The sequence below is a fragment of the Oncorhynchus nerka genome, linkage group LG7, assembly GCF_034236695.1.
Source record: "Oncorhynchus nerka isolate Pitt River linkage group LG7, Oner_Uvic_2.0, whole genome shotgun sequence".
NCBI classification, from domain to species: domain Eukaryota; kingdom Metazoa; phylum Chordata; class Actinopteri; order Salmoniformes; family Salmonidae; genus Oncorhynchus; species Oncorhynchus nerka.
The window spans coordinates 64,265,568-64,290,889 of NC_088402.1; the positions used below are offsets into that span (position 1 = coordinate 64,265,568).

Below are 25,322 nucleotides of genomic sequence, written 5' to 3' on the forward strand. Positions count from 1 at the left end.
AGTCCCTCAAAGTCATAACCTGGAGACAGTCACAGATCAGGCCTAACAGTTATTTCCACGTGAGAGAGTTTAGACTAATTTATCTGCAACATATGTATCATTCATTCATGTATCTCGTCGTCATATTGTAGCAAACATCTCCACCCGCCTTGGAAATCCAGCCTTCTCCGGAACATCTGGGACTGGGTTTGGTAGAAAAATACTAAATTATGGGCAAGCCTGTTCCAAATAGGGTACTGGGGTAGATTTAAGCACATGCCACATGTGCTCATATATGATTCTAATACATAGAGACCAAAAGTTTTAAAAAACGGTGTATTGTAATTAAATAGATGTAATAGTTCATAGGTAACTCAGTGTAGCAATCGTATTTGTTCTTATTCGATGGTTTATCGAACAACAGTGAGTTTCAATCCCCTTGTTGAAAGTGGTACGTTCCATAAAGGGATTGCTACCCAAGCCTTTCTCCTCCTGAAGAAAGCGAGACCATTCCTAATGGTTAGAGACTGTCATGCGATTCAAGCAGTGAATTCCCTGCTGGTTTATTTCGAGGATTTTGCACAGAATTAATGAACAAATAATTATAGGCCTATGTGATAACCGCGGGAAAAAGAACTGTACGTGGTTGTGGATGTAACTGTTGCACTTTAAATACAGGTAGGTCCATGAGCCCGTGTTTCATTGCAGATCTCATCTCACGATGCCGATGCTGGTGAGAAAGAGTAACGTTAACATTTGATTCCGAAGCATGTTTTTTTTTTTTAACCATGACGGGGTTTTATATGGCTTTTAGAACACCATGCCGTTTGTATCTTGAATGTGATTATAACATATCCATAAGCAATAGTCACTAGGACTGCATGTTTTAGTTTTATCATGCCTTTTGAAAGGATGCGTGCGGGCTTTGCCTGGATGTGTAGCATAGTGTGTGATGCAAGGAGACGCCGCCGTTCCATTCAGAACAAAGGGGGCGTTAAAAACATTATTTATCTGATTGAAAAACAGATCGATTTGCCTTACATTTCATTGAAATTAACATGGCAACACCCTGGTCTTCATACATAGTTAATTTTCTTATTTACAAAACGACACATTAATTATTTTCCAACATCTGCAAATATCTGATAACATCATGGGTAGGTTATTTTCCTAGAGAGTTGATTAAACCAAAACACAGTAGGCTATTATATAGGTTGAATGTCAACATTAAGGTTTAATTTGGCAGATTAATGTTATCAAATTGGGTATCTGCGCTTTTTATGTGACTACAATAGTCTTCCAAGCAGGACCTGCCAATTGGATTAACCTGGCTGTCACACGAACAGGGTGTATTCGTCTTCGGGTTGTTTTCACACAGGTTACTACTGCCTGATACATCTGTAACAGCTCCTGTGATATATTGTCACGTGACTTCGCATTTGTTATCAGAAAATGTGGACGCGAATTAGAAACACATTCCCTTCTGTGAATAACTATAATCTAATAGGCTACCCATTGCCTCAAATGTCCTTCTCAATTAGTAAGACAATGGATTTCTTCACAATGCAATTTCAAATCACGTAGCCTATTTCATCCCTATGAAATATTGACGGTTTTCATAAGGGAGGACACTGCAGACGATACAATGTGTATTTTAACAATTAAAATTATAGCCACTGTTGACGAAAATGATGTTGAAACCATAGGTTATAGGGAGGTTGCAATTAAAACAGGGCCAACGCAAGGGCCGCCCTGTTCATGTGCCACAAAATATTTTTAATGTCAGCACAGCAGAATAATGCCAGTTTTTAGACTAATCCAGACAATATGAGATTATAAGGAAAGAAACTAATGGAGGGACTGGCCTTCACCCTTCTTTCACCCTCACTTTACCCTCCCTGTATTAATGAGTTTGAATGAAACTGTTAGTGCTTTAGCCTATTCCTCTAAGCTACAGCTAACACTCATAAATGGGAAAATTGGTGGTGAAATAAAGGCTATGGAACACCTAATAAACTAATTTGCATACCTCAAAACCTATTGGCTCATCTATATCAGAGAGCAGATATGGTCAGCCAGTTCAGACATGCGATCTTGAAATCACCAAAGCAAGATTCTATCCTGTATTTGTCATTGTATACAAGGGGCATTAGAGTTTCATGATATCATTGGCCGAGTAAGGTCCAGGCTTAGTTGGCAAGGAGAGTCACAGACACTGGTTATAGCTTCTGTCTGCAAGCCGTTTCTCAGTTTAATATCATCCTCTCCATGGTCTGCTCCTGCTCTGCCATGGAGGTAACACACTTAGCTTTTATCTTTAATGACAACTTTTGTTTTTCTTTTTCCTGGGCATTTCTTTCTCCCTCTTCCTAAAGGTAACAGCCAGGGAATGGCTTTAAAGGAAACACCCTATGTGGTTACAAATGATAGGCAACAAGTAGAGCAGAAACACATTGAGCAACCTCCAATAGATTGACCTAATAGTTACCTAATGTGTTATAGCCACACTCACAATGTGAACACCATGCTCACATTAAGCTTTATCTTTGAAATTCTAATGGGGAAAGTAATGGTACCAATTTCTTAATTGTCTGACCAAAGACGAAAGGGAACATCCTAATGGGAACACACACTGGTTTTCCATACCACTCTCTGCCTTTGCAGTGTATTAGCCATTCCATACCCTTGTTGTTCCTTAGTTTAGTTCATGGCACTGTGCAATAAGCTGTGCAATACGTTTGTTTCCTTTATGCAAGTGAGTGGTCTTTGGGGATTGGTTTGGGTTCATAATGAACAACATTGGGCCAGTGTCTCAGCCAGGATTCCTGTTCTCATTGCTGCTGTAATAGAGAGAGGATAGAGAGGGAACTACTGACCCTACAGGACGATAAACAGTACTAAAATAACAGAAAGAGGAAACAATCAGATGACTCTTTGACTTCCTTCGTTTGTCCCCTATGTGCTCCTTTATCCACTGATGTAATGGACTTAAACTCAACAAAACAAGAAACGTCCCTTTTTCAGGACACTGTCTTTCAAAGATAATTCGTATAAATCCAAATAACTTCACAGATCTTCATTGTAAAGAGTTTAAACACTGTTTCTCATGCTTGTTCAATGAACCATAAACAATTAATGAACATGCACCTGTGGAACGGTCGTTAAGACACTAACAGCTTACAGAGGGTAGGCAATTAAGGTCACAGTTATGAATCTTAGGACACCAAAAGAAAGATGACCAGGGTCCCTGCTCATCTGCGTGAACGTGCCTTAGGCATGCTGCAAGGAGGCATGAGTACTGCAGATGTGGCCAGGGCAATAAATTGCAATGTCCGTACTGTGAGACGCCAAAGACAGAGCTACAGGGAAACAGGAAGGACAGCTGATCGTCCTCGCAGTGGCAGACCACGTGTAACAACACCTGCACAGGATCGGTACATCCGAACATCACACCTGCGGGACAGGTACAGGATGGCAACAACAGCTGCCCGAGTTACACCAGGAACGCACAATCCCTTCATCAGTGCTCAGACTGTCCGCAATAGGCTGAGAGAGGCTGGACTGAGGGCTTGTAGGCCTGTTGTAAGGCAGTTCCTCACCAGACATCACCGGCAACAACGTTGCCACAAACCCACCGTCGCTGGACCAGACAGGACTGGCAAAAAGTGCTCTTCACTGAAGAGTCGCGGTTTTGTCTCACCAGGGGTGATGGTAGGATTCGCGTTTATCGTCGAAGGAATGAGCGTTACACCGAGGCCTGTACTCTGGAGCTGAATCGATTTGGAGGTGGAGGGTCCGTCATGGTCTGGGGCGGTGTGTCACAGCATCATCGGACTGAGCTTGTTGTCATTGCAGGCAATCTCAAAATAAATGTATGCTGTATCCGTCCCAATACATATACATTTTTATGGCAAAAATATGACTTGATTATAAAAGGAAAGATCTTGGTGGTCCTATTCAATCCGACATTTAAGTCTTTTAGCAGACGCACTTATCCAGAGCAATTAGGGTTAAGCGCCTTGCTCAAGGGCATATTGACAGATTTGTAACCTAGTCGGTTTGGGGATTGGAAACAGTGACCTTTCGGTTACTGACCCAACACTCTTAACCACGAGGCTACCTTCCACCCTGCAGTAGTTTACTGTACGAAGTAAGAGGCCAACGTACCCCTATGTGAACTTTTAAAAATTGAGTAGGGGTGAGTGCTTTTGAAATGAACCTCTCAAATAGATTCTTGGTATTGGTCATCTGTAGCCATGAGTGTACAGCATCTTTAATTTAGCAAAGAGAGCAATTTTTTTAAATCAAGCTCTGTTGACCCTCATTAGAGAAGTACGAGTGAAGAGAGAGTGGTGTTTTCAGAGTCCTTGATTAAGTGAAATGGTGTTTGCACTGATTGCTTCTTTGAGTTCACGTTTCACAGACACTCCACAGACTCTTTCCATTCCTAACCATTCATCTAAAAACATGGCCCCCTCCCATGTCCTCCTCTAAAGGATATTGAGCTTGATGGCAGGCAGCAGCAGCCAGTCAGTATTTAAGGATGATTCTGATGTTCTCATCCCCTCCATCCTTCATCTTATCCAACTACACTAGTAGATAGACGTTCAGGTAAATAATGGAGAAAGAGTGGAGTTGGGCTGTCTTGAGCCTTGGAATTGCACTACACATAACCTGAACTTGCTTGTTAATTTTTATTACGTATCAGAATAGTGCAATATTGTTCTTATAATGTCTTAGATGTCATGTCCTGAACAAAGCCATTGGTAGGTATTGAGTAATAGCCTAGTGAATCTATAGCTTATTACATATCACATCACAAACCCATAGGATATGTTCCACACTAGTAAGTCTTCAACTAAACCTAATCACTGTCAAATGAGCTTACTCTCGGGTGGCTAATAGTTACACGCACACACACACACACACACACACTTTATCTATCTCTCTCTGTCTTTCTCTCTCTCTCTCTCGCTGGTCTTATTTCCCGCTGAGGTTTCATATGTTATTTACAGTTGTTATTTAAGTCAATCATTGGAGTCTGCTTTTCAATTCAGCCGTAGCACCATCCCTGCTTTAGAATTCTGAGATTCCAGGTCCTGATTTTCTGCTAGGGCATTCAGCTTTAAATGGCACCAGTGTTCCTCTCTATTCTGTGGTAATGAAATCATTGTGACTGCTGCTCAATAGTATTCCACAAGTCCGAAAATGTACTACAATACTGCATTGTATTACAATGGACAATGATTGGGGGTTTTGCGCTGAATTTAAAGGCAGCAAGTGGCCTCACCTATTCTGTTTCAGAACTTCGTGAGTGCTTTGTTGAGTCACAGACGTATAAGGGAAGGGTGCACCCACTATCTTCAGAATTGCTCTTTTGCAGTAGATTTTTCCTATCTGCCCATGAGCATTTTTGCAGCGGATAGATATTTTGTATTCATTGAAACATTCTACCATTTGTTATGAAACTTAAAACACTCAGGGGCAGATTTTTCAAATAGTGGCTGCTAATGAGAAAGTGTTGCACTGATCTTTGCAGGGGGAATGATTCTATCCATTCTCTGTATTCATGAAGCATAGTCATTGTCATGAGGGTATGTATGGGTGGATGAAAGAGAAAAAAACATGGGAAAATCTCACTTTTCACACGAGACTATCACTAGGAGAGGTCTTACAATGTCATTATTATCCATGCGTATCCATTTAGACCTGTGAGCACAAATAAATCATTTCTCACAATGAAGGTAATCAGTTTTGATAGAAGTGCTATTTTGGGGTGCATCTATTTGCGAAACAAAGGATTTGAAATCCCCAACTGTTGTCAAATGTGACATAAAATGCATTAAAGGAGAGTAGGTAATGCTAGTAAGACAGAATTATTTTCTGGAAAAACACTATTACATGGATGATTGGATTTGTGATGAGTTCCTGTTTTTTCATGCCCTCTCTGTAACTACTTCATGATGACTCATAATCAGTGAGGTCAGAGACATGTCTTCAAAGATGTTTACACTCACAGCAACCTAACAAAGCTACTGTTATTATTGTGAGTTAACGTCAATATCAAAACTCACCAAACACTGTGGACACACTAAATGAGCTGACGACAGAGTATCGTGCACATCTCACCCAGAGAACAAAGTAGCGGTTAGTAAGAGCTAGAGGTGCTGTCTGTGTGCTGCTAATACCTGAAACCCCAAACTGCTGAAATGTGTCAGATAGCTAAAGGCCCATTCTTCCTGTGTTCCAACTTCCTATCCCAGTCCTAGATCATTATCCCAGCACTAGAGCATTATCCTGTTGTCGGCTACTAATATATCGCAGCACAGACATCTTGGTGTAATTTACCCCTGTACATTTGTGTATCTTCTGTTGTCGTCACGTTCTCTTTTCTTAGTAGCGATACTTTCTAATTAACAAATGTGCTCTGGATTAGTGTTGGTGATGGCTGTAAAAGTTTATTAGCAATCCATTGAGTGAAGGGAGCGGGAGTGACAATCCCTGGCACCAGCAGAAGCCCTAGGATCAATACACTCCCCCAAACCTCCCTCACACACACAACTGTCTCAGTGGCTGACTCGCACATTTAGTCATTAATACCTCAAAATGGACTACAGTGAGGAGTTCACCAACTCCTTGAATGTGCTTTTTCTCACGCAAATTAATTTTTGGAGTGCATGAAGCCCATTAAACTTTGAAGAGTGGATGCTATTTACTTGTGCATACAATCCATTGCCTGTTGTAATGTGCTTGTTTTTTTATTGTTCAGGCCTCATTTGTAAAAGAGACTTTCGTCTCAATATGACTTCCCGGTTGAAATTAAGGTAATATCCTTTATCCTATCCTATCCTAACCAACATTTCTTTTTCATTTCAGACATGAACCACTGAAGCTGAGACGGACAAGGACTGCAATAAGCTCACGTGACGAGCTCTATTCTCCCATCACCAAAAGATCTCAATCATGACACCCAAATGGCTGGTTATTTTCCTTTTTCTACAATCTGGGACCGAAAATGCATTCCCTATGGCCCCGACCAAGCTTCCCCCTGAGACAGGCACCTACAGGGTCACAGACACAAGCCTCACTCATCTCACAGTGCACAGCCGGACGGGAGAGGTCTATGTGGGAGCAGTGAACCGGGTCTATAAGCTGTCTGCCAACCTAACAGAGCTGCGTTCACACATGACTGGCCCCGTGGATGACAACGCCAAATGTTACCCCCCTCCCAGCGTCCGAGCTTGTGCGCATAAACTGGAGTCCTCTGACAACGTCAACAAGTTGCTGCTGGTTGATTACGCTGGCAACCGCCTGGTAGCATGTGGAAGCATCTGGCAGGGTGTGTGTCAGTTCCTGCGGCTGGAGGACCTCTTCAAGCTGGGAGAGCCCCACCACCGCAAGGAGCATTACCTCTCTGGAGCCAGGGAGGCTGACGGCATGGCAGGAGTGGTGGTTGACAGAACAGAAGGGAAGTGGAAAAATGAGAAGAAGGGGGCTAGCCGGCTGTTTATCGGGGCAGCCATCGATGGCAAGTCAGAGTATTTCCCTACCTTGTCCAGCCGTAAACTGGTCGCTGATGAAGAGAGTGTTAACATGTTCAGTCTGGTCTACCAGGACGAGTTTGTGTCCTCACAAATCAAGATACCCTCCGACACTCTGTCCCTCTACCCGGCATTTGACATTTACTACGTGTATGGATTCTCCAGCCGTACTTACATCTATTTCCTGACGTTGCAGCTTGACACACAGCTCACCCAGATGGATGCCACCGGTGAAAAGTTCTTCACCTCCAAGATAGTGCGGATGTGTTCCAACGACACTGAGTTCTACTCTTACGTGGAGTTCCCCCTGGGTTGCACCAAGGATGGGGTGGAGTACCGGCTGGTCCAGTCTGCATACAAGCACCGTCCAGGTCGGATGCTGGCCCAGGCCTTGGGGCTGTCTGAGGACGAGGATGTGCTGTTTGTGGTGTTCTCCCAGGGCCAGAAGAACCGGTCCAACCCGCCTCGGGAAACGGTCCTGTGTCTCTTTACCCTGCATCAGATCAACCTGGCCATGAGGGAGAGGATCAAGTCGTGCTACCGAGGGGAAGGCAAGCTGTCCCTGCCCTGGCTGCTCAACAAGGAGCTACCCTGCATCAACACGGTGAGTCATCACCATTTCTTTTTAGTAATTCCACTTCAAATGAAGTACTTCTATCCAGCCTCAGGCCCTAGCCCCAAAGGCAATATTCTGCTGGGTTTACTTGCATATTTCATCCATACCTCATTAACTTAAATAGCCCAAATGCCCTATGAATATATTGAAACATTTAAAGCCAGGCACCAGAGATTTTTGCATCTACTTATACATTTTGAGATTTTGGGTTGTTTTGGTACTTTAATATGAGTACTATATGAGTTCAAAAAGTAAATGTCAAAATGTCAAAAACTTAATGTAAATGTATATTTTATTTAGTTGATCATACTACCGACATTAACATTTCATTAATTTTAAGCACTTTTAAATGGACATACATCCATCATTTCAAGAGCTCTCTACATTGAATCACACATACTTGCAAAGCCCATTTAATAGAGAATGTTAGAAACAGGAGTATATACAGTACTAACTTACTTTTAAGAGATAGTGATTGGGTCAAAATAGGCGTTTGGCGATTGGTAGGCTAAATTCAGTGTACTTGCCTTTAACTGCCATTTCCCGAAAGTTAGACTCTTCCCACACACCAACAGATTTTTCTCAGCTTCAGAAGCATCTACATTCACCGAAGTTTTGTGGTTATCCTTACATATATTCTCCAGTCTTACTCAGAGGGAATTGATAACATTTTCTTGAAACAATTTGCCAGAAATGCATTTTACATACGTCTTTAGTATTTTACAGCTAGAAAGAATAAAAAAGGACATATCAATAATTTGGGCTAAGTAAGTCCTGTCCTGGAGATGTCTTAACCAAAATATTAAGGCTGTATTTATCCCGTGTCCCCAAAAATGTATTTGTGTTATATGCAAATATGCTCAAATGTGATGAGATATCACCTCATTTGCAGATTTTATACAATATTTCAGAATTGTAATCAGGGGAAACAACCAAAAATATCAGATCGTTTCATTCTGAACAGAACCATCTTTTCTTTTTCCCCCCAATGTTCTGACCAGCAAAATATAGTTTTGAACCGGTTTCGAACCAAAAAAAAGTCACGGTTTGGATCGTTCCTTTCTGTTCCTTTTTAAACCTCTAAACCTCTGAGTCCCGCAATAAGACCTACGATGCAAATTTTCTCTGGGTGTCACTGAGTAGACTGATAACCCATGTCATTGATCCACATTCCATAGATAAGGCTGTACAGTGAAATAAGTATGCCCCCAACACAATTCTAAAGTATAATACATCCAGTGTGATTTCAACAGATTTTTGTCAACTTAACAAATAACTGTCTTTTGTTGATTTTATATAACAACATTCCAACCTCGTTTATCATGATCTATTAAATTATGGCATAATTCTTCTATTTGTATTCATTTGCATCACTGTCAATGACATACTTTTATTTTGTAGGCTAACCGCAAAGTCCACTATTGTGACTAATCCTTATTGTGGCTAGCTTCACATAGATGGGTCCGACCACCATGAATCAAATAAGAACTGTCTTATAAATTAGGGTTATTTTAGATGATGACACCTAGCTATATAGTTAGCTAGCTAACTATAGATACTGAAACAGATTATGTTGTTTTGTTATGTTTTGGGGGAAGAACTGTCACGATCGTTATAAGGAGTGGACCAAGATGGCGCATGATATGTTTCCATCCTTTTATTTTGAAGAGAAACTCAAAGAACAAAAACAATAAAGCGAAAAAAACTAAACGTGAAGCTCAAAGTAGTGCTCGCAGGCAACTATACCTAGACAATATCCCACAAAGCACAATGGGGAAATGGCTAAACCACCCTAGTCACTGTCACGCCACAACCAACATAGAGAATAAACAGCTCTCTATGGTCAAGGCGTGACAGTACCCCCCCCCCCCAAGGTGCGGACTCCGACCGCAAAACCTGACTCAATAGGGGAGGGTCCGGGTGGGCATCTACCGTCGGGGGAGACTCTGTTGCGGGGCGAAGTACCCAGTCCGCTCGCAGATACGTCATCCTCCATGGCGGACCCTAGATTGTCGCCGGAGGAACCGGACCGTGGATCGTCGCCGGAGGCGTCAGACCGTGGATCGTCGCCGGAGGAACCGGACCGTAGATCGTCGCCGGGGACTCCAGACCGTGGATCATCGCCAGAGGAACTGGACCGTTGATCGTCGCCGGAGGCACCGGACCATGGATCGTCGCCAGAGGCTCCGGACTGTGGATCGTCGCCAGAGGAACCAGACCGTAGATCGTCGCCGGAGGCGTCAAACTGGGAACCCCTGTTGGGGGCTCTGGACTGCATACCATCACTGGAGGCTCTGGACTGCCGACCGTCGCAGGAAGCTCTGGACCGCAGACCGTCGCTGGAGACTCTGGACCGCAGACCGTTGCTGAAGACTCTGGACCGCAGACTGTCGCTAGAGGCTCTGGATTGCCAACCGTCTCTGGTGGTTCCGGACCGTTGACCATCTCAGGAGGTTCTGGACCGTGGACCGTCTCAGGAGGTTCCGGACCGCGGACCGTCTCAAGAGGTTCCGGACTATGGACCGTCGTTGGAGGTTCCGGACTGTGAAACGTCTCAGGAGGTTCCGGACTGTGGACCGTCGTTGGAGGTTTCGGACTGTGAAACGTCGCCAGAAGCTCTGGGCTGGGAACTGTCACCGGAAGCTCTGGACTGGGAACTGTTGCTGGAAGCTCTGGACTGGGAACTGTCTCCGGAAGCTCTGGACTGGGAACTGTCACCGGAAGCTCTGGACTGGGAACTGTCTCCGGACGCTCTGGACAGGGAACTGTCGCCGGAAGCTCTGGACTAGGAACTGTCACCGGAAGCTCTGGACTGTGGAGGCGCACTGGAGGCCTGATGCATGGGGCCGGCACAGGTGGCACCGGGCTGGTGACACGCACCTCAGGGAGAGTGCGGGGAAGAGGCACAGGACGTACTGGACTGTGGAGATGCACTGGAGGTCTGGAGCGTAGAGCTGGCACAACGCGTCCTTGACAAATGACCAAATGACCACAAATGACCACACGGCAAGTGCGGGAAGCTGGCACAGGACGCACTGGGCTGTGAAAGCGCACTGGGGATACAGCGCATAGAGCCGGCGCAGGATATCCTGGACCGAGGAGGCGCACTGGAGAACATGCGCGCTGAGCCGGCACAACCCGTCCTGGACAGATACCCACTTTAGCACGACAAGTGCGAGGAGTTGGCACAGAACGCACCTGGGCTGTGAATGCGCACTGGAGACACAGTGCGTATCACTGCAAAACATGGTGCCTGACCCGTCACACGCTCCCCACGGTGAGTACAGGGAGTTGGCTCTGGTTCAAAACCTGGCTCCGCCAACCACCCCGTGTGCCCCCCCCATTTTTTTTGAGGCTGCCTCATGGGCTTCCGTCGTGGCCGCGAAACCCGGTGTCGTCGTTGTTCCCTCGCTGCCTCCATCTGCTCCCATTGAAGGCGATCCTTTCCGGTCAGGATCTTCTCCCACGTCCAGGATCCCTTACCATCCAAGATATCCTCCCATGTCCAGGATGTCTGCTCCTCCTGGCCACGCTGCTCGTTTCTTTTTGGCAAGGACTCTATTGGATATCGCTTTCGGACAAAAATGTCATATCGGTGCATCACACATTATTTCACCAGTCAGCGTGGCTAGATCAGCTTGCTGTGGACCTGATAAGCAATTCAATCTGTATAGGAAAGTCGTGAAAAGCAAATTGTATTTTGCCGTAACAGCATGGTTAATCAGAATGAAAGACAAACACACACCAGTCAGAGTGTAGGACGCAAGATGCAGCTGACATTTTGAGGGAGAGGTCGAGAGGATGGAGGAGTGCTGGGCATCTTGTTATGGCATGCATTATCTGAAATAGGCCTAAATAATTATACATACGGAGAAGCAGCTTCTATGGAGGAACTTTTATTGTCTTTAAACTTCCAAGTTGGTTTGACTTTGGACTAGAGATCGACCAATTATTCGGAATGGCCGATTAATTAGGGCCGATTTCAGGTTTTCATAACAATCGGAAATCGGTAATTTTGGACGCCGATTTTGCCGTTTTTAAAAAAACATTTATTTTTTATACATCTTTATTTAATGTTTATATAACTAGGCAAGTAAGTTAAGAACACATTCTTATTTTCAATGATGGCCTAGGAACGGTGGGTTAACTGCCTTGTCAGCTCAGGGATTCAATCTTGCAACCTTACGGTTAACTAGTCCAACGCTCTAACCACCTGCCTCACGAGGAGACCGCCTGTTATGCGAATGCAGTAAGAAGCCAAGGTAAGTTGCTAGCTAGCATTAAACTTAATCAATCATAATCACTAGTTATAACTACACATGGTTGATGATATTACTAGTTTATCTAGCGTGTCCTGCATTGAATATAATTGATGCAGTGCGCATTCGCCAAAAAGGACTGTCGTTGCTCCAACGTGTACCTAACCATAAACACCAATGCCTTTCTTAAAATCAATACACAGAAGTATATATTTTTAAACCTGCATATTTAGCTAAAAGAAATCCAGGTTTGCAGGCAATATTAACCAGGTGAAATTGTGTCACTTCTCTTGCATTCATTGCACGCAGAGTCAGGGTATATGCAACAGTTTAGGCCACCTGGTTGTGCAATGTAACAAGAATTTTTAGACTGATGGATGCCACCCAGTAGATAAAATACGGAACGGTTCCGTATTTTACTGAAAGTATAAACGTCTTGTTTTCGAGATGATAGTTTCTGGATTCGACCATATTAATGACCTAAGGCTCGCATTTCTGTGTGTTATTATGTTATAATTAAGTCTGATTTGATAGAGCAGTCTGACTGAGCGATGGTAGTCACCAGCAGGCTCATAAGTATTAATTCAAACAGCACTTTCGTGCGTTTTGCCAGCAGCTCTGCTGTTTATGACTTCAAGCCTGTCAACTCCCAAGATTAGGCTGGTGTAACGATGTGATGTAAAATGGCTGGCTAGTTAGCAGGGTGCGCGCTAATAGCGTTTCAAACGTCACTCGCTCTGAGACTTGGAGTAGTTGTTCCCCTTGCTCTGCATGGGTAATGCTGCTTCGAGGGTGGCTGTTGTCGTTGTGTTCCTGGTTCGAGCCCAGGTAGGAGCGAGGAGAGGTACGGAAGCTATACTGTTACACTGGCAATACTAAAGTGCCTATAAGAACATCCAATAGTCAAAGGTATATGAAATACAAATGGTATAGAGAGAAATAGTCCTATAATTCCTATAATAACTACAACCTAAAATGTCTTATCTGGGAATATTGAAGACTCGTGTTAAAAGGAACATCCAGGTTTCATATGATCTCATGTTCTGAGCAAGGAACTTAAACGTTAGCTTTCTTACATGGCACATGTTCCACTTTTACTTTCTTCTCCAACACTTTGTTTTTGCATTATTTAAACCAAATTGAACATGTTTAATTATTTATTTGAGGCTAAATGGATTTTATTGATGTATTATATTAAGTTAAAATAAGTTTTTCTTGTAATTGTTGTAATTGTCATTATTACAAATAAATGTTAAAAATCGGATGATTAATCGGTAGCGGCTTTTTTTGTCCTCCAATAGTTGGTATCGGTATCGGCGTTGAAAAATCACCTCTACTTTGGACCAGAACATATGTTAGCTAACTAGCTAGCTAGCTAACAAGATTGTGTGTGTAGAGCATCACTATAATACAAAAACATTTTTTTAACCTTTATTTAACTGGGCAAGTCAGTTAAGAACAAATTCTTATTTTCAATGACGGCCTAGGAACAGTGGGTGTAACTGCCTTGTTCAGGGGCAGGATGACAGATTTTTAACTTGTCAACTTTTTTTGGTAAATATATATATCCATACACGCATGCATACATATACACATATATACATGCACATACCTATATAGACATACATACTTTTTAAAAGAATATACCTTTATTATTATTCCCCGCAAACCCTACCACCGATCTCCCAATTGGAGTAAACTAATAAACACTTCTGCTTCAATCCATACATCTTATACACATTTTACATACACAGCCTATTCTATTTGTATCTGTGCTATTTCACAAAATTCTGAACATATATATATTTTGCAGATATATATAACATTCTATTAGTTGCAAGAATTTTGTATAGTAATTTAAATTGAAACATTAGAAGTTTTGCATCCGGCGTTGTTTTGTGTATCAATTCATAAACCATGTGCCATGGAATGGGTACATCGAAAATCTCTTTCCAACTATTTTGCAATTTAAATGGCACAGCTGTCAGTTTTTTGGTCCTTAAATCAAATTGGTATATGTTTTTATTTATCACACTTTTCTTTAACCATTTATGTTCTTTAATACAGGGCCGTCATACAAGTTCCTTACTTTTTTCCCCTTCTACTTGCCTCTTCCATTTTTGTGGTAGTGCTGCAATTAATTGGTTGTAATTTTGGGTAGAGCACACATTTCCATATGTCTGTGTTAGCTGCATGTGTGACATAACTCCACCAATCCTATTTATGATATCATTCACAAAAATTATACCTTTTTTAAAAATTTCTTCGAAAATACATTTTAAAAAAAATCAATTAGTATATTTGAATTTAACCACAATATTTGTTGTATTATTTGTTCTGTCTTTTCAGGTGGATTAAACTGAAATTGCAACCAACTTTCTAAGGATTGTTTAAAAAAGAAAGATATTTTGGAGATTATTTCCTTTTCAAACAATCGAAAGTGGGCCGGTGTAATCTGAATAAAGGGAAGAAGGCCCTTCTTGAACATAGGATGAGACATTCGTACCAATTTACTAGAGAACTAGTTTGGATTTAAGTATAACTTTTGAATGACTGATGCCTTTAGTGAGAGGTCTAATGCTTTAATATTTTATCACAAATTCATATTCGTTATATAAATAGGCCCTTTTAATTTTATCTGGCTTGCCGTTCCAAATAAAATGTCATATTTTATGTTCATATAATTTAAAAAGCAGGTCACTAGGTGTAGGCAAAACCATAAGCAAATAGGTCAACTGTGATATGACTAAATATTTAATCAGGGTGATTTTTCCACAAATAGACAGGTATTTTCCTTTCCATGGTAGCAAGATCTTATCTATTTTTGCTAACTTTCTATAAAAATGTATTGGAGTGAGATCATTTCTTTCTTTTTTTCCTGGGATTCAATCTTGCAATCTTTCGATTACTATTCCAACGCTCTAACCACTAGGCTACCTGCCAATAGGCTAACTTACCTGATTGTAGTTAATAAATCCAATGTAAAACGTGATAACTATAGTATCCTTAACTAGCATTGAAAAAATAAATCCTTTCTTCTCTAATTAAATAGCTCCCTAATTTCTGAATTATGGTTGTGACATCATCAGTAGGCTACAGTAACCTATGCTTCAGAGGGGAGGGGAGGGGCAGGTAGCCTACGCACACCCACTGGCAAAGATTTCCAGCTGGAAGGCAGATGCAGTAATATGTTTCTTAGTGACGGAGTTGGGGCTTTGCATAGGCGCTTTGTTACGATTTCTGTGGGACTGGAAGAAAAGGCCCGAAATGTAAAGGAATGTTATTAACCGGTCCCATGCTTTTAGTATAACGGTTCTCTTCCGGAACAGTATAGATCACTTTTGTTTTCGGTTCGGGTTCTGTTCCTCAATTTTTTTTTCCTGAAACAGTTCCAATCCTTGATTGTAATACAATTTTTGTTGTGTGTGTCTACATTCAACTGGTAAAAGTTGATTATGATATGATTAAGAGAAGAAAAAACCCTATTAGGGTTTGGTTCCTAGCCTTAACAGGCTTGCGAACCCATTCTAGGCCTATGATATCTTAACAACTCTCCACCTTAATGACGCTATGACGACTATTTTGGTATTTTTACCATCCAGATATTTTTTTGCAGAATGAAAAATCCCTGCTGATCTATACAATGTTTGAAAAATTGAAAAATGTATGTTACAGTAACTATCTGGGATAAAAAATTCTGAAAATGTTCTCTTTAGAAGGTTATGTCAAATGAAGCTGACTCCAGTCAAAACACTGTATTACAGTATCATTTATTTGTTTCGCAGCTTCCCGAGGGATCTCATAAAACATACAGTTAAGTTGTGACCCATTTAAATACAACAGGATATTTAAAATAATGCATCTTATTCGGGTACCTGTCTCAAGGATTGAAATCAGGAACAGTTGATGAGCTGCTCCCATAACTGTACTGTACATTTATAATGTCTGAGGGCACTCCACCCCCATCCAAACTCACCTCGTTAGTTTTTAGGGCAGAGCAAGGCAGATGGAGAGGAGAACAACAAGCATCAGTAGCTGACCTGGATCCCTTTAGGATTGCGGGGGATGTTTTTATTAGGAGGAACAGGGCTCCCCATAGCTGATGCAAATGGGGTCTTTTTGATAAATGATGGCCTGCTTCATCTGCATTATCAGCCCCTTCTCATGCACAGCGATAGCCCATGACCTCTTATTGAGAGTGTGCGTGCCAGAGTCTGGCACAGGCCTTGTTTGATATATTTATCCTTCATAAAGGCTCATCAACAACCGTTTGCTCCTCCCACACCGGCATGTTTCAGACTGACATGGCCAGCCTACCCACTGGGCAAAAAATGGTTGAATCAACATTGTTTCCATATTATTTCAACCAAAATATTCAATGTGATGATGTTGAATCAATGTGGAAAACTGATTGGATTTGAAAAAAGTGATTAATTTCATATATTTTTCACCATACGTTACATTTGTTGGTTGATTTCACGTTGAATTATCGTTAGTTGACAACCAAATGTAAATCAAAACTAGATGTTGAACAAGTCTGTGCCCAGTGTGTAGCTTTCGGAACAAAAATAAATATCTGTATTTAACATGCCACAAATGTCACCTGTGTTCAGAGGGGTATTTCTTATTAAATTTCTTATCTTTATAATTAATTGCATTGTCATTTTCCTTTGTGTACCCCTAGAGGTGTGTAGTGAAAGCTCCCAAAATCTATTACCGTTTTGTTTATTCCAGGTCCCAAATTAGTAAATAGGCTACATTTGATCCAATACCTTGATACATTCTGAACATTGTCCCCTTCTTGTTTTGTTTTGCAGCCAAAGCAGATTGGAGATGATTTCTGTGGGCTGGTGTTGAACCAGCCTTTGGGGGGTCTACGGGTGATAGAGGGGACCCCTCTGTATGACGACCGCGTAGATGGCATGGGAGCAGTAGCAGCCTACACCTATGGAGACCACTCAGTGGTGTTTGTGGGAACCCGCAGCGGACACCTCAAAAAGGTAAAGAGAGAAATTCTGATTCTTTCTGTTCAGTTGGGCCAATCAATTATTCCCCCGGTAGCTGTGTTAGAATTCTTTACATAAATGCTTAAAAGGTGAAGGCCTGGGGGAGCTCTGGTGTTGGAGGCAGAGATGGGATTTCACCAAACACCAACCGTTTTGTCTGATTTATTTTTGAATGTGATTCAATATTTGTAGCACATTGGTATTTTTTAGGGGTATTTTATTAGGATCTCCATTAGCTGTTGTGATAGCAGCAGCTACTCTTCCTGGGGTCCACACAAAACATGAAATATGACATAATACAGAACATTAATAGACAAGAACAGCTTAAGGACAGAACTGCATACATGTAAAACACAGAGAGAGAAAAAACGCAGAGAGGCCTATTATTTTAGGCCTACATTTATCCTGACCATTTATCAGGAACATTTTCATATATTAGATTTACATTCTGTAGCATCTGTCAGTACATACACACAAAATATCTAGTGAGGCGTTGTGCTGCGAGGTGTTGCTTTATCTGTTTTTTAAAGCCAGGTTGCTGTTCACTTGAACAATAGGAGATGGAAGGGAGTTCAATGCAATCATGGCTCTATAATAATACTGTACGTTTCCTTGAACTGGTTCTGGATTTGCAGACTGTGAAAAGACCCCTGGTGGCATGTCTGGTGGGATAAGTGTGTGTGTCAGTGTTGTGTGCAAGTTGACTATGCAAACAATTTGGAATTTTCAACACATGAATGTTTCTTATAAAAACAAGAAGCGATGCAGTCAGTCTCTCCCCAAGGGAGACTGGCATACATAGTATTGATATTAGCCCTCTGATTACAGTGGAGTAAGACGTTCCACTCTTTTCTTGGCCAGCTGGTGTTTTTCTAGGTCCTTCTTTGCAGCACCTGACCATATGCCTGGGCAATAATCAAGATAATATAAAACTAGAGCCTGTAGGACTTGCTTTGTGGAGTGTGGTGTCAAAAAAGCAGAGCATCTCTTTATCAAGGACAGACCTCTCCCCATTTTACATTCATTAAATCAATATGATTTGACCATGACAGTTTACAATCCAAGGGAACACCAAGTAATTTAGTCTACTCAACTTGCCCAACAGCCAGGTTATTCATTATAAGATTCAGCTGAGGTCTATAACTTAGGAAATTATTTGTACCAAGTATAATTATTTTAGATTTAGAGATGATCAGGACTAGTTTATTACTGGCCACCCATTCTAAATCTGACTGCAACTCTTTGTTTATGGTTGCAGTGATTTCACCAGCTGTGGTTGCTGACATGTATAATGTTGAATCGAGGACCAAGAGAGCTTCCCTGCAGTACACCACACTTTACATGTTTAACATTAGAGAAGTGTCATTTAAAGAAAACCTTCTCTGTTCTGTTAGATAGATAGCTCTTGAATACACTATATGGCAGAGGTAACACATAAGCCACATGTTTTTTCAATAACAGCTTATCACATTAAAGGCTGCACTGAAATCTAACAATACAGCTCCCACAATCATCAGTCATCTTTTTGTTATCAATTTCTTTCAACCAATGATCATTAGTTTCTGTCAGTGCAGTACATGTTGATTGCCTTTCTCTATAAGCATGCTGATCGTCTGTTGTCAATTTGTTTACAGAGAAATAGCATTGTATCTGGTCAAACACAATGTTTTTGCTAAGAGTCAATAAGCTGAATGGTCGGTTGTTAGAACCAGTAAAGGGCGCTTTACCATTCTTGGTAGTGGAATTACTTTGGCTTCCTTCCAGGTCTGAGGACAATTTTTTTTCTCCAGACTCAGATTCAAGATATGACATATAGGAGTGGCAATATAGTCCACTACATGCTCAGTAGCTTTCCATCTAATTTGTCAATACCAGGTGGTTTGTCATTATTGATGGACATGAATCCCTTTTCCACCTCACCCACACTAACTTTACAAAATTCAAAATTACAATGCTTTCCCTTCATTATTAGGTATTTTATGCATGAATATGATGGTTCACAGTTTGTTGTTTTTATTTGTATTTTTATTTCACCTTTATTTGCTTGATGTAGAATGCTTGTTCTGTCAAAAACAGGACTGACTATTCCATGACTTTGCTAGTGGAAGCCATGGAGGTCTTTTCTCAGTTGAGTCTATAAAAGCTTTATGGAAATCAATGATGTCTCTCTAGTTTGGGACTTTGTGTTGTATAGATATGGCCTTTCTGACTTGAGTTGGCGGTAGTATATGCCCAGCCTCCTTCTTCTTCTGCACAGATTTATTTTGTGTTGACACAAGCTATCATCGCTGCTCTGTCATTTAAAATAGATGAACATCATCAGCAGTGAGACCCACTGGGTTTAAATGCTGGGTAGTTTATATTCAACGCCACCTCAAAAAGTATACATTTATTTGAGGAAATCTCTGCCCCAGTTGCACTTCATTTCTGAAAAAGAAAAACCTTAGTGGGTCTTGACTAATGACATGAACTCTATAGATGGATCATTATTATTAGTCTATTGAATTCATTGTAGTTCTATGTGTTATGCATTATAGCCTTTTTGATTGATATACACGTATGTATGGCAATTTTTGATCACATCCCCTCATGTGGATCTGTGGTTTGTAATCAGTATGTGAACCTCAGACTGGCAGGGAAACGGAGTGGTAGAAGAGTGCATGGTGATTAGAGGTCGACCGATTAATTGGAATGGCCGATTAATTAGGGCCAATTTCAAGTTTTCATAACAATCGGAAATTGGTATTTTTGGGTGCCGATTTGCCGATTTTTGTAATTATTTTTATTATTAATATTTTTATACCTTTATTTAACTAGGCAAGTCAGTTAAGAACACATTCTTATTTTCAATGACGGCCTAGGAACGGTGGGTTAACTGCCTTGTTCAGGGGCAGAACGACAGATTTTCACCTTGTCAGCTCGGGGGAACCACTCTTGCAACCTTACAGTTAACTAGTCCAACGCAATGATGACCTGCCTCTCTCTCGTTGCACTCCACAAGGAGACTGCCTGTTACGCGAATGCAGTAAGCCAAGGTATGTTGCTAGCTGGCATTAAACTTATCTTATAAAAAACTATCAATCATAATCACTAGTTAACTACACATGGTTGATGATATTACTAGATATTATCTAGCGTGTCCTGCGTTGCATATAATCTGACTGAGCATACAAGTATCTAAGTATCTGACTGAGCGGTGGTAGGCAGAAGCAGGCACGTAAACATTCATTCAAACAGCACTTTAGTGTGTTTTGCCAGCAGCTCTTCGTTGTGCGTCAAGCATTGCGCTGTTTATGACTTCAAGCCTATCAACTCCCAAGATGAGGCTGGTGTAACCGAAGTGAAATGGCTAGCTAGTTAGCACGCGCTAATAGCGTTTCAAACGTCACTCGCTCTGAGCCTTCTAGTAGTTGTTCCCCTTGCTCTGCATGGGTAACGCTGCTTCGATGATGGCTGTTGTTGTGTTGCTGGTTCGAGACAAGGGAGGAGCGAGGAGAGGGACAGAAGCTATACTGTTACACTGGCAATACTAAAGTGCATATAAGAACATCCAATAGTCAAAGGTATATGAAATACAAATGGTATAGAGAGAAATAATCCTATAATAACTACAACCTAAAACTTCTTACCTGGGAATATTGAAGACTCATGTTAAAAGGAACCACCAGCTTTCACTTGTTCTCATGTTCTGAGCAAGGAACTTAAACGTTAGCTTTCTTACATAGCACATATTGCACTTTTACTTTCTTCTCCAACACTTTGTTTTTGCATTATTTAAACCAAATTGAACATGTTTCATTATTTATTTGAGGCTAAATTGATTCTATTGATGTATTATATTAAGTTAAAATAAGTGTTCATTCAATATTGTTGTAATTGTCATTATTACAAATAAATAAAAATAATCGTCCGATTAATCGGTATCGGCTTTTTTTTGGTCCTCCAATAATCGGTATCAGTATCGGCGTTGAAAAATCATAATCATTCAACCTCTATTATAATCACTAACCAGTGACGTCTAGGATTAATTTAAAAAATGGATTTTGTGCTTTCATAACTGTCTAACTGTAAAAATACTTATTGAAATACCATCTAGAATAGTGGTCACCAACCTTTTCTGAGTCAAGATCACTTTTGATGTCAAAAGGCAAACCGAGATCTACTGCTCAGATTTATTTGAAAACAATACTTAAAAAATGTAACATTAACCTAATAAAAACAGTTCTGTAGGAATGAGGGAATACATCAGAATGTTGGCTATATGCATGGCCTGCCAATATTGTTCTTCTCAGTCTATATTATATTCCAAAACTTGAGCTTTGATAACAAAATAGATCAGTTGGTGTAGCACTTACAAGGTACAGCTGATTTGATAATAATTGGCTTTTTTATTTTACTGAACTGACGATACCTGCATCTGATGGTCATGGTGCTTTCAAGACAAATGGGACCTCGGAAAAAACGAGGTCAAGTCATGACGTCAGTGAACTTCAGGTCGGAGCTCTAGAAAGATGCCTGAGTTTTCAAGTTGGATGACCGTTCAAAACGATTTTCCCCAGTTGGATCTCGTTTTTAATGGCCATCCATCTTGAAAACTCGGGCATCTTTCTAGAGCTCTGACTTTCTGACTTGTTGTTCACTGACTTGAACGCACTGATGTCTGAGATTTACGAGTTCCGAGTTCCCAGTTGTTTTAAACACAGCATTAGTCTCAGCGGATTGAGGGAGAGAGCAGCAGAGGGTCCACCTCTCACGGTCCATGCTCTCTCCTTCCTTTCCTTCTAGTGAGACTGACCAGAGAGATGGGACACCATCTACCACCTGATGGCGACACTCGAGTTGCACCACATCTGCCTCAAGCACAAATTCATGTTGCTCCTATAACCAGAGAAAGTGAAAAACTCCTCGATATTAAAATAGACACGATGAGCTGCAAATGAAATGGTTCAAAATAGTAACATTTTGCCTACCTGGTGTGTAGGGCTTCTGAATCAAGTGTACCTACCACTAACAGCGCAACATCAAAAAAAGGAGTGCAAGCCTTTAGCCTTCATAGTTGGCTTTTGTACAGAAATGATCCATCGACCGGTTGGTGACCACTGATTTTGAATTCATTTTGGACTTAATGACATAATGATACCTCCACTAAATGTGACGATGACTGGGAGAGGGATACCTACTGTATGATGCTATTTCAGTCACCCTCCATTGTTTTTGTGGACAGGAGAATGTAGTTTTGCACCCTACCAGAGAGAATCATGGTCTACCCCCGCAATGTTACGTTAAAATAAAAAACACCCCATGACTCACTCTGCCCTCTGTACCCACTGCCTAGAACAATAACAGTATTCCAAATGGTGCTTCTGAGAAATGATCCTCTTACTTTCCTGCCCAGCCAACTCCAATATCTCTCATCCCTCCTCTAGTTTTCCTTTGGGTTAAAACTATCCTTCTATCTTTGAGCATCAATTCATTTAGTCTGTGCTCTGCATTTGACATAATAGCTTGAGATTGGATGAGAAGAAATCTTTATAGTTCAAACGTAAGATCATGTTTTTATTGGAATCAATAATCATTCTATTATAAATGCCACAGTCCCTCGTCCTTGTTGTGTATGTTAAATGGGAGGTCTGTTGTGTTTATTTTTACAGGATTTACTTGCAGTTGACAGTGAGCATCTAATGTTAGACGAGATGTTGGGCAGGATGTAGAGGCTGACTTTGCTACTTTTCACTCGACACAGTAATTATAATGCTTCATACAGAAAATTAATTACACCCCAGTTCTGTATTCTTGCCATCCTATTCCCAGATGAGAAATTAAACTGTGCTCACATACACACTGAAAAGCACGGGTTTAGTTAGAATCTCTTCTCCTTGGAGAGTGGTCTCGTGTTTTGTTTTCTATTTCAGTTATTTATGAGGTCTCCTGTTGATGCATGTTTCAATATATTCCCTACCTCCATCTGCTTGCTTGTTGCTAAAATGACTGGGTCACAAGGCTATGCCTACAAACAGAGTTTGCAGTATTTAGCCCATACTGATGACAGTGTCTGTCAAGAGGATTCTGTACCTAATATGTTTATTTCCTTAATAATAATAAAGCGAGACATTTATGATCATCTCTCTGCACATTTTCCCATTTCAAGTTTTTAAAGATGCTGCTTTTTTTGCCACTTTAATACACTTGTCTTAAATGCAGATAGATCATCGTCATGAATTAATTAGGTGTATTAAAAAACTGTAACTCCATTATTTGCAAACACACATTTTTAGTGGGTTGAGGTTTGAATTTGTGAGTGAATCATGTTTTAGGGGCGCATGACCATGTATTATTGCGAAAGAAAAAGCAGGAGACTGCAGAGGCCAAGCTCGGGCAGGGAAGTAACATTTTCACACAATCTAAAAGGGCTTATTCCCACCAGCCACTGGCTGCTTTGGTGTTAAGCTCACTGTATTTTCCTCAAAGAAACCAAATAGATAGGTTGCATCACAGTTCTAGTTAAAGGGCAAATCTGCCACTTTTCAACCTCATATTCATTATCTCCAGCACCATACCAGTGTCTACAAATTTGAAAATGGGGCATTTCTATGATCTGTGGTTAAAAAGAGAAGAAGAAAGTTCCTAAAAAATGCTTCTCTGTGACATCACAGGGTAGGATTAAAAAGTATGAAAAACAGTGATTTCCAAACCTGCAAATAGTTTCTAGCCAGAGGGGAGGGTATTATCTTGCTCCACAATACACTGCAAATCTCATAGTGTTTTAAAATCACTGTTTTTAAGTTCCTTTCCCATGGGGGAGCAAGAAACGTAACTTTTTAATTATATAATTATATATTTTTTCTTCTACAAAATATAGAAATGCTCCATTTTCACATATGTAGACACTGGTATTGTGCTGGAGATGATGATGAAAATGATGTTGAAAAAAGGCAGAGAATCTGGTGTTTCTATGTTAAACAGTTTTGTTGTATTTCAGTCTTCTGTGATGAATATAAAGTGTAACATTGGGATGCAAACTCAAAATAATAATACATTTCAACTCTATATCGGACATGGCACAGGTGTCTTCTTTTTTAAAGCCCATAACCATGTGTGTGAGGTGTATACTTTGGTTTCACAGTAGATTTGTTTAAGACTACCAAGGAACACTCTGTGTGACCCTGATTTAGCCCACTGCAGTAAAAGGTTAGCAGAAAGTGGATATTGCACGTTTCATCCTGTGGATGTTATGTTTTTTGTTATGCCAGTGAAATGCTGCTTTGAGAGAGAACTTGTTGTATGTCAGTGTGAAGTGTTAGACTACCTGCCATAACCGGGAGCTAGAGAATGAAGGAGGAGGCTGTATAATTGCACCATATTTCCTCTCAGAATGGCTTGTTTGTTTTGGCAAAAGAATAGAGAACACAAGCTGCTTTCTGGAGCCATGTGGAAATCACCCATGAGCCCCAGTACTTCCTGTTTCCGGCTGCCTACCAATGGCTTTCACTGGGATACAATGACATCTGTAGGAATGAGGAACCAACATTAGATCTACGGTAACTGAGAATAGGCTATTATGAAAATATGAAATATTTTAAGTGGCGAGAACCGAACTGAGCACTGCTTTTAACGTATTTGTATTGATTTGTAAGATGATACTTTCAGGCAAGAATTACTGTAAAGTTATAATTATGAATGAATGATGATTGCATCCGACTGATTTGATTTTGCACCTGTACTCTTGTGTAGGTAATGAACAGCTGTGTATTTGTTTGGGATTCTGCTAATTCTATTACACACTATTGGATACTTACACTGTGACACTGAGCAAGATGCATTCAGCTGAAACAACTGTAATGTAATCAACAGTTTGAAAAAAGTATTGAAATGTAGACAATAGAGTATCATTAATGCAGCAGTGGTTGGTTGCATCATTTTC

General features: G+C 40.9%; 1 protein-coding gene across 1 annotated transcript in view; it reads left to right on the forward strand.

Moving 5' to 3' along the window:
* The first annotated feature begins 516 nt into the window (after window positions 1-516).
* The window catches only part of LOC115132181 (plexin A3), a 137,545-nt gene continuing 112,739 nt past the window's right edge, over window positions 517-25,322 (forward strand). Inside the window, exons 1-3 of the mRNA XM_029664516.2 lie at window positions 517-657; window positions 6,856-8,124; window positions 17,213-17,395. Coding sequence (XP_029520376.1) covers window positions 6,943-8,124; window positions 17,213-17,395 — 1,365 coding nt within the window. The 5' untranslated portion in view covers window positions 517-657; window positions 6,856-6,942. The remainder of the gene's footprint in view (window positions 658-6,855; window positions 8,125-17,212; window positions 17,396-25,322) is intronic.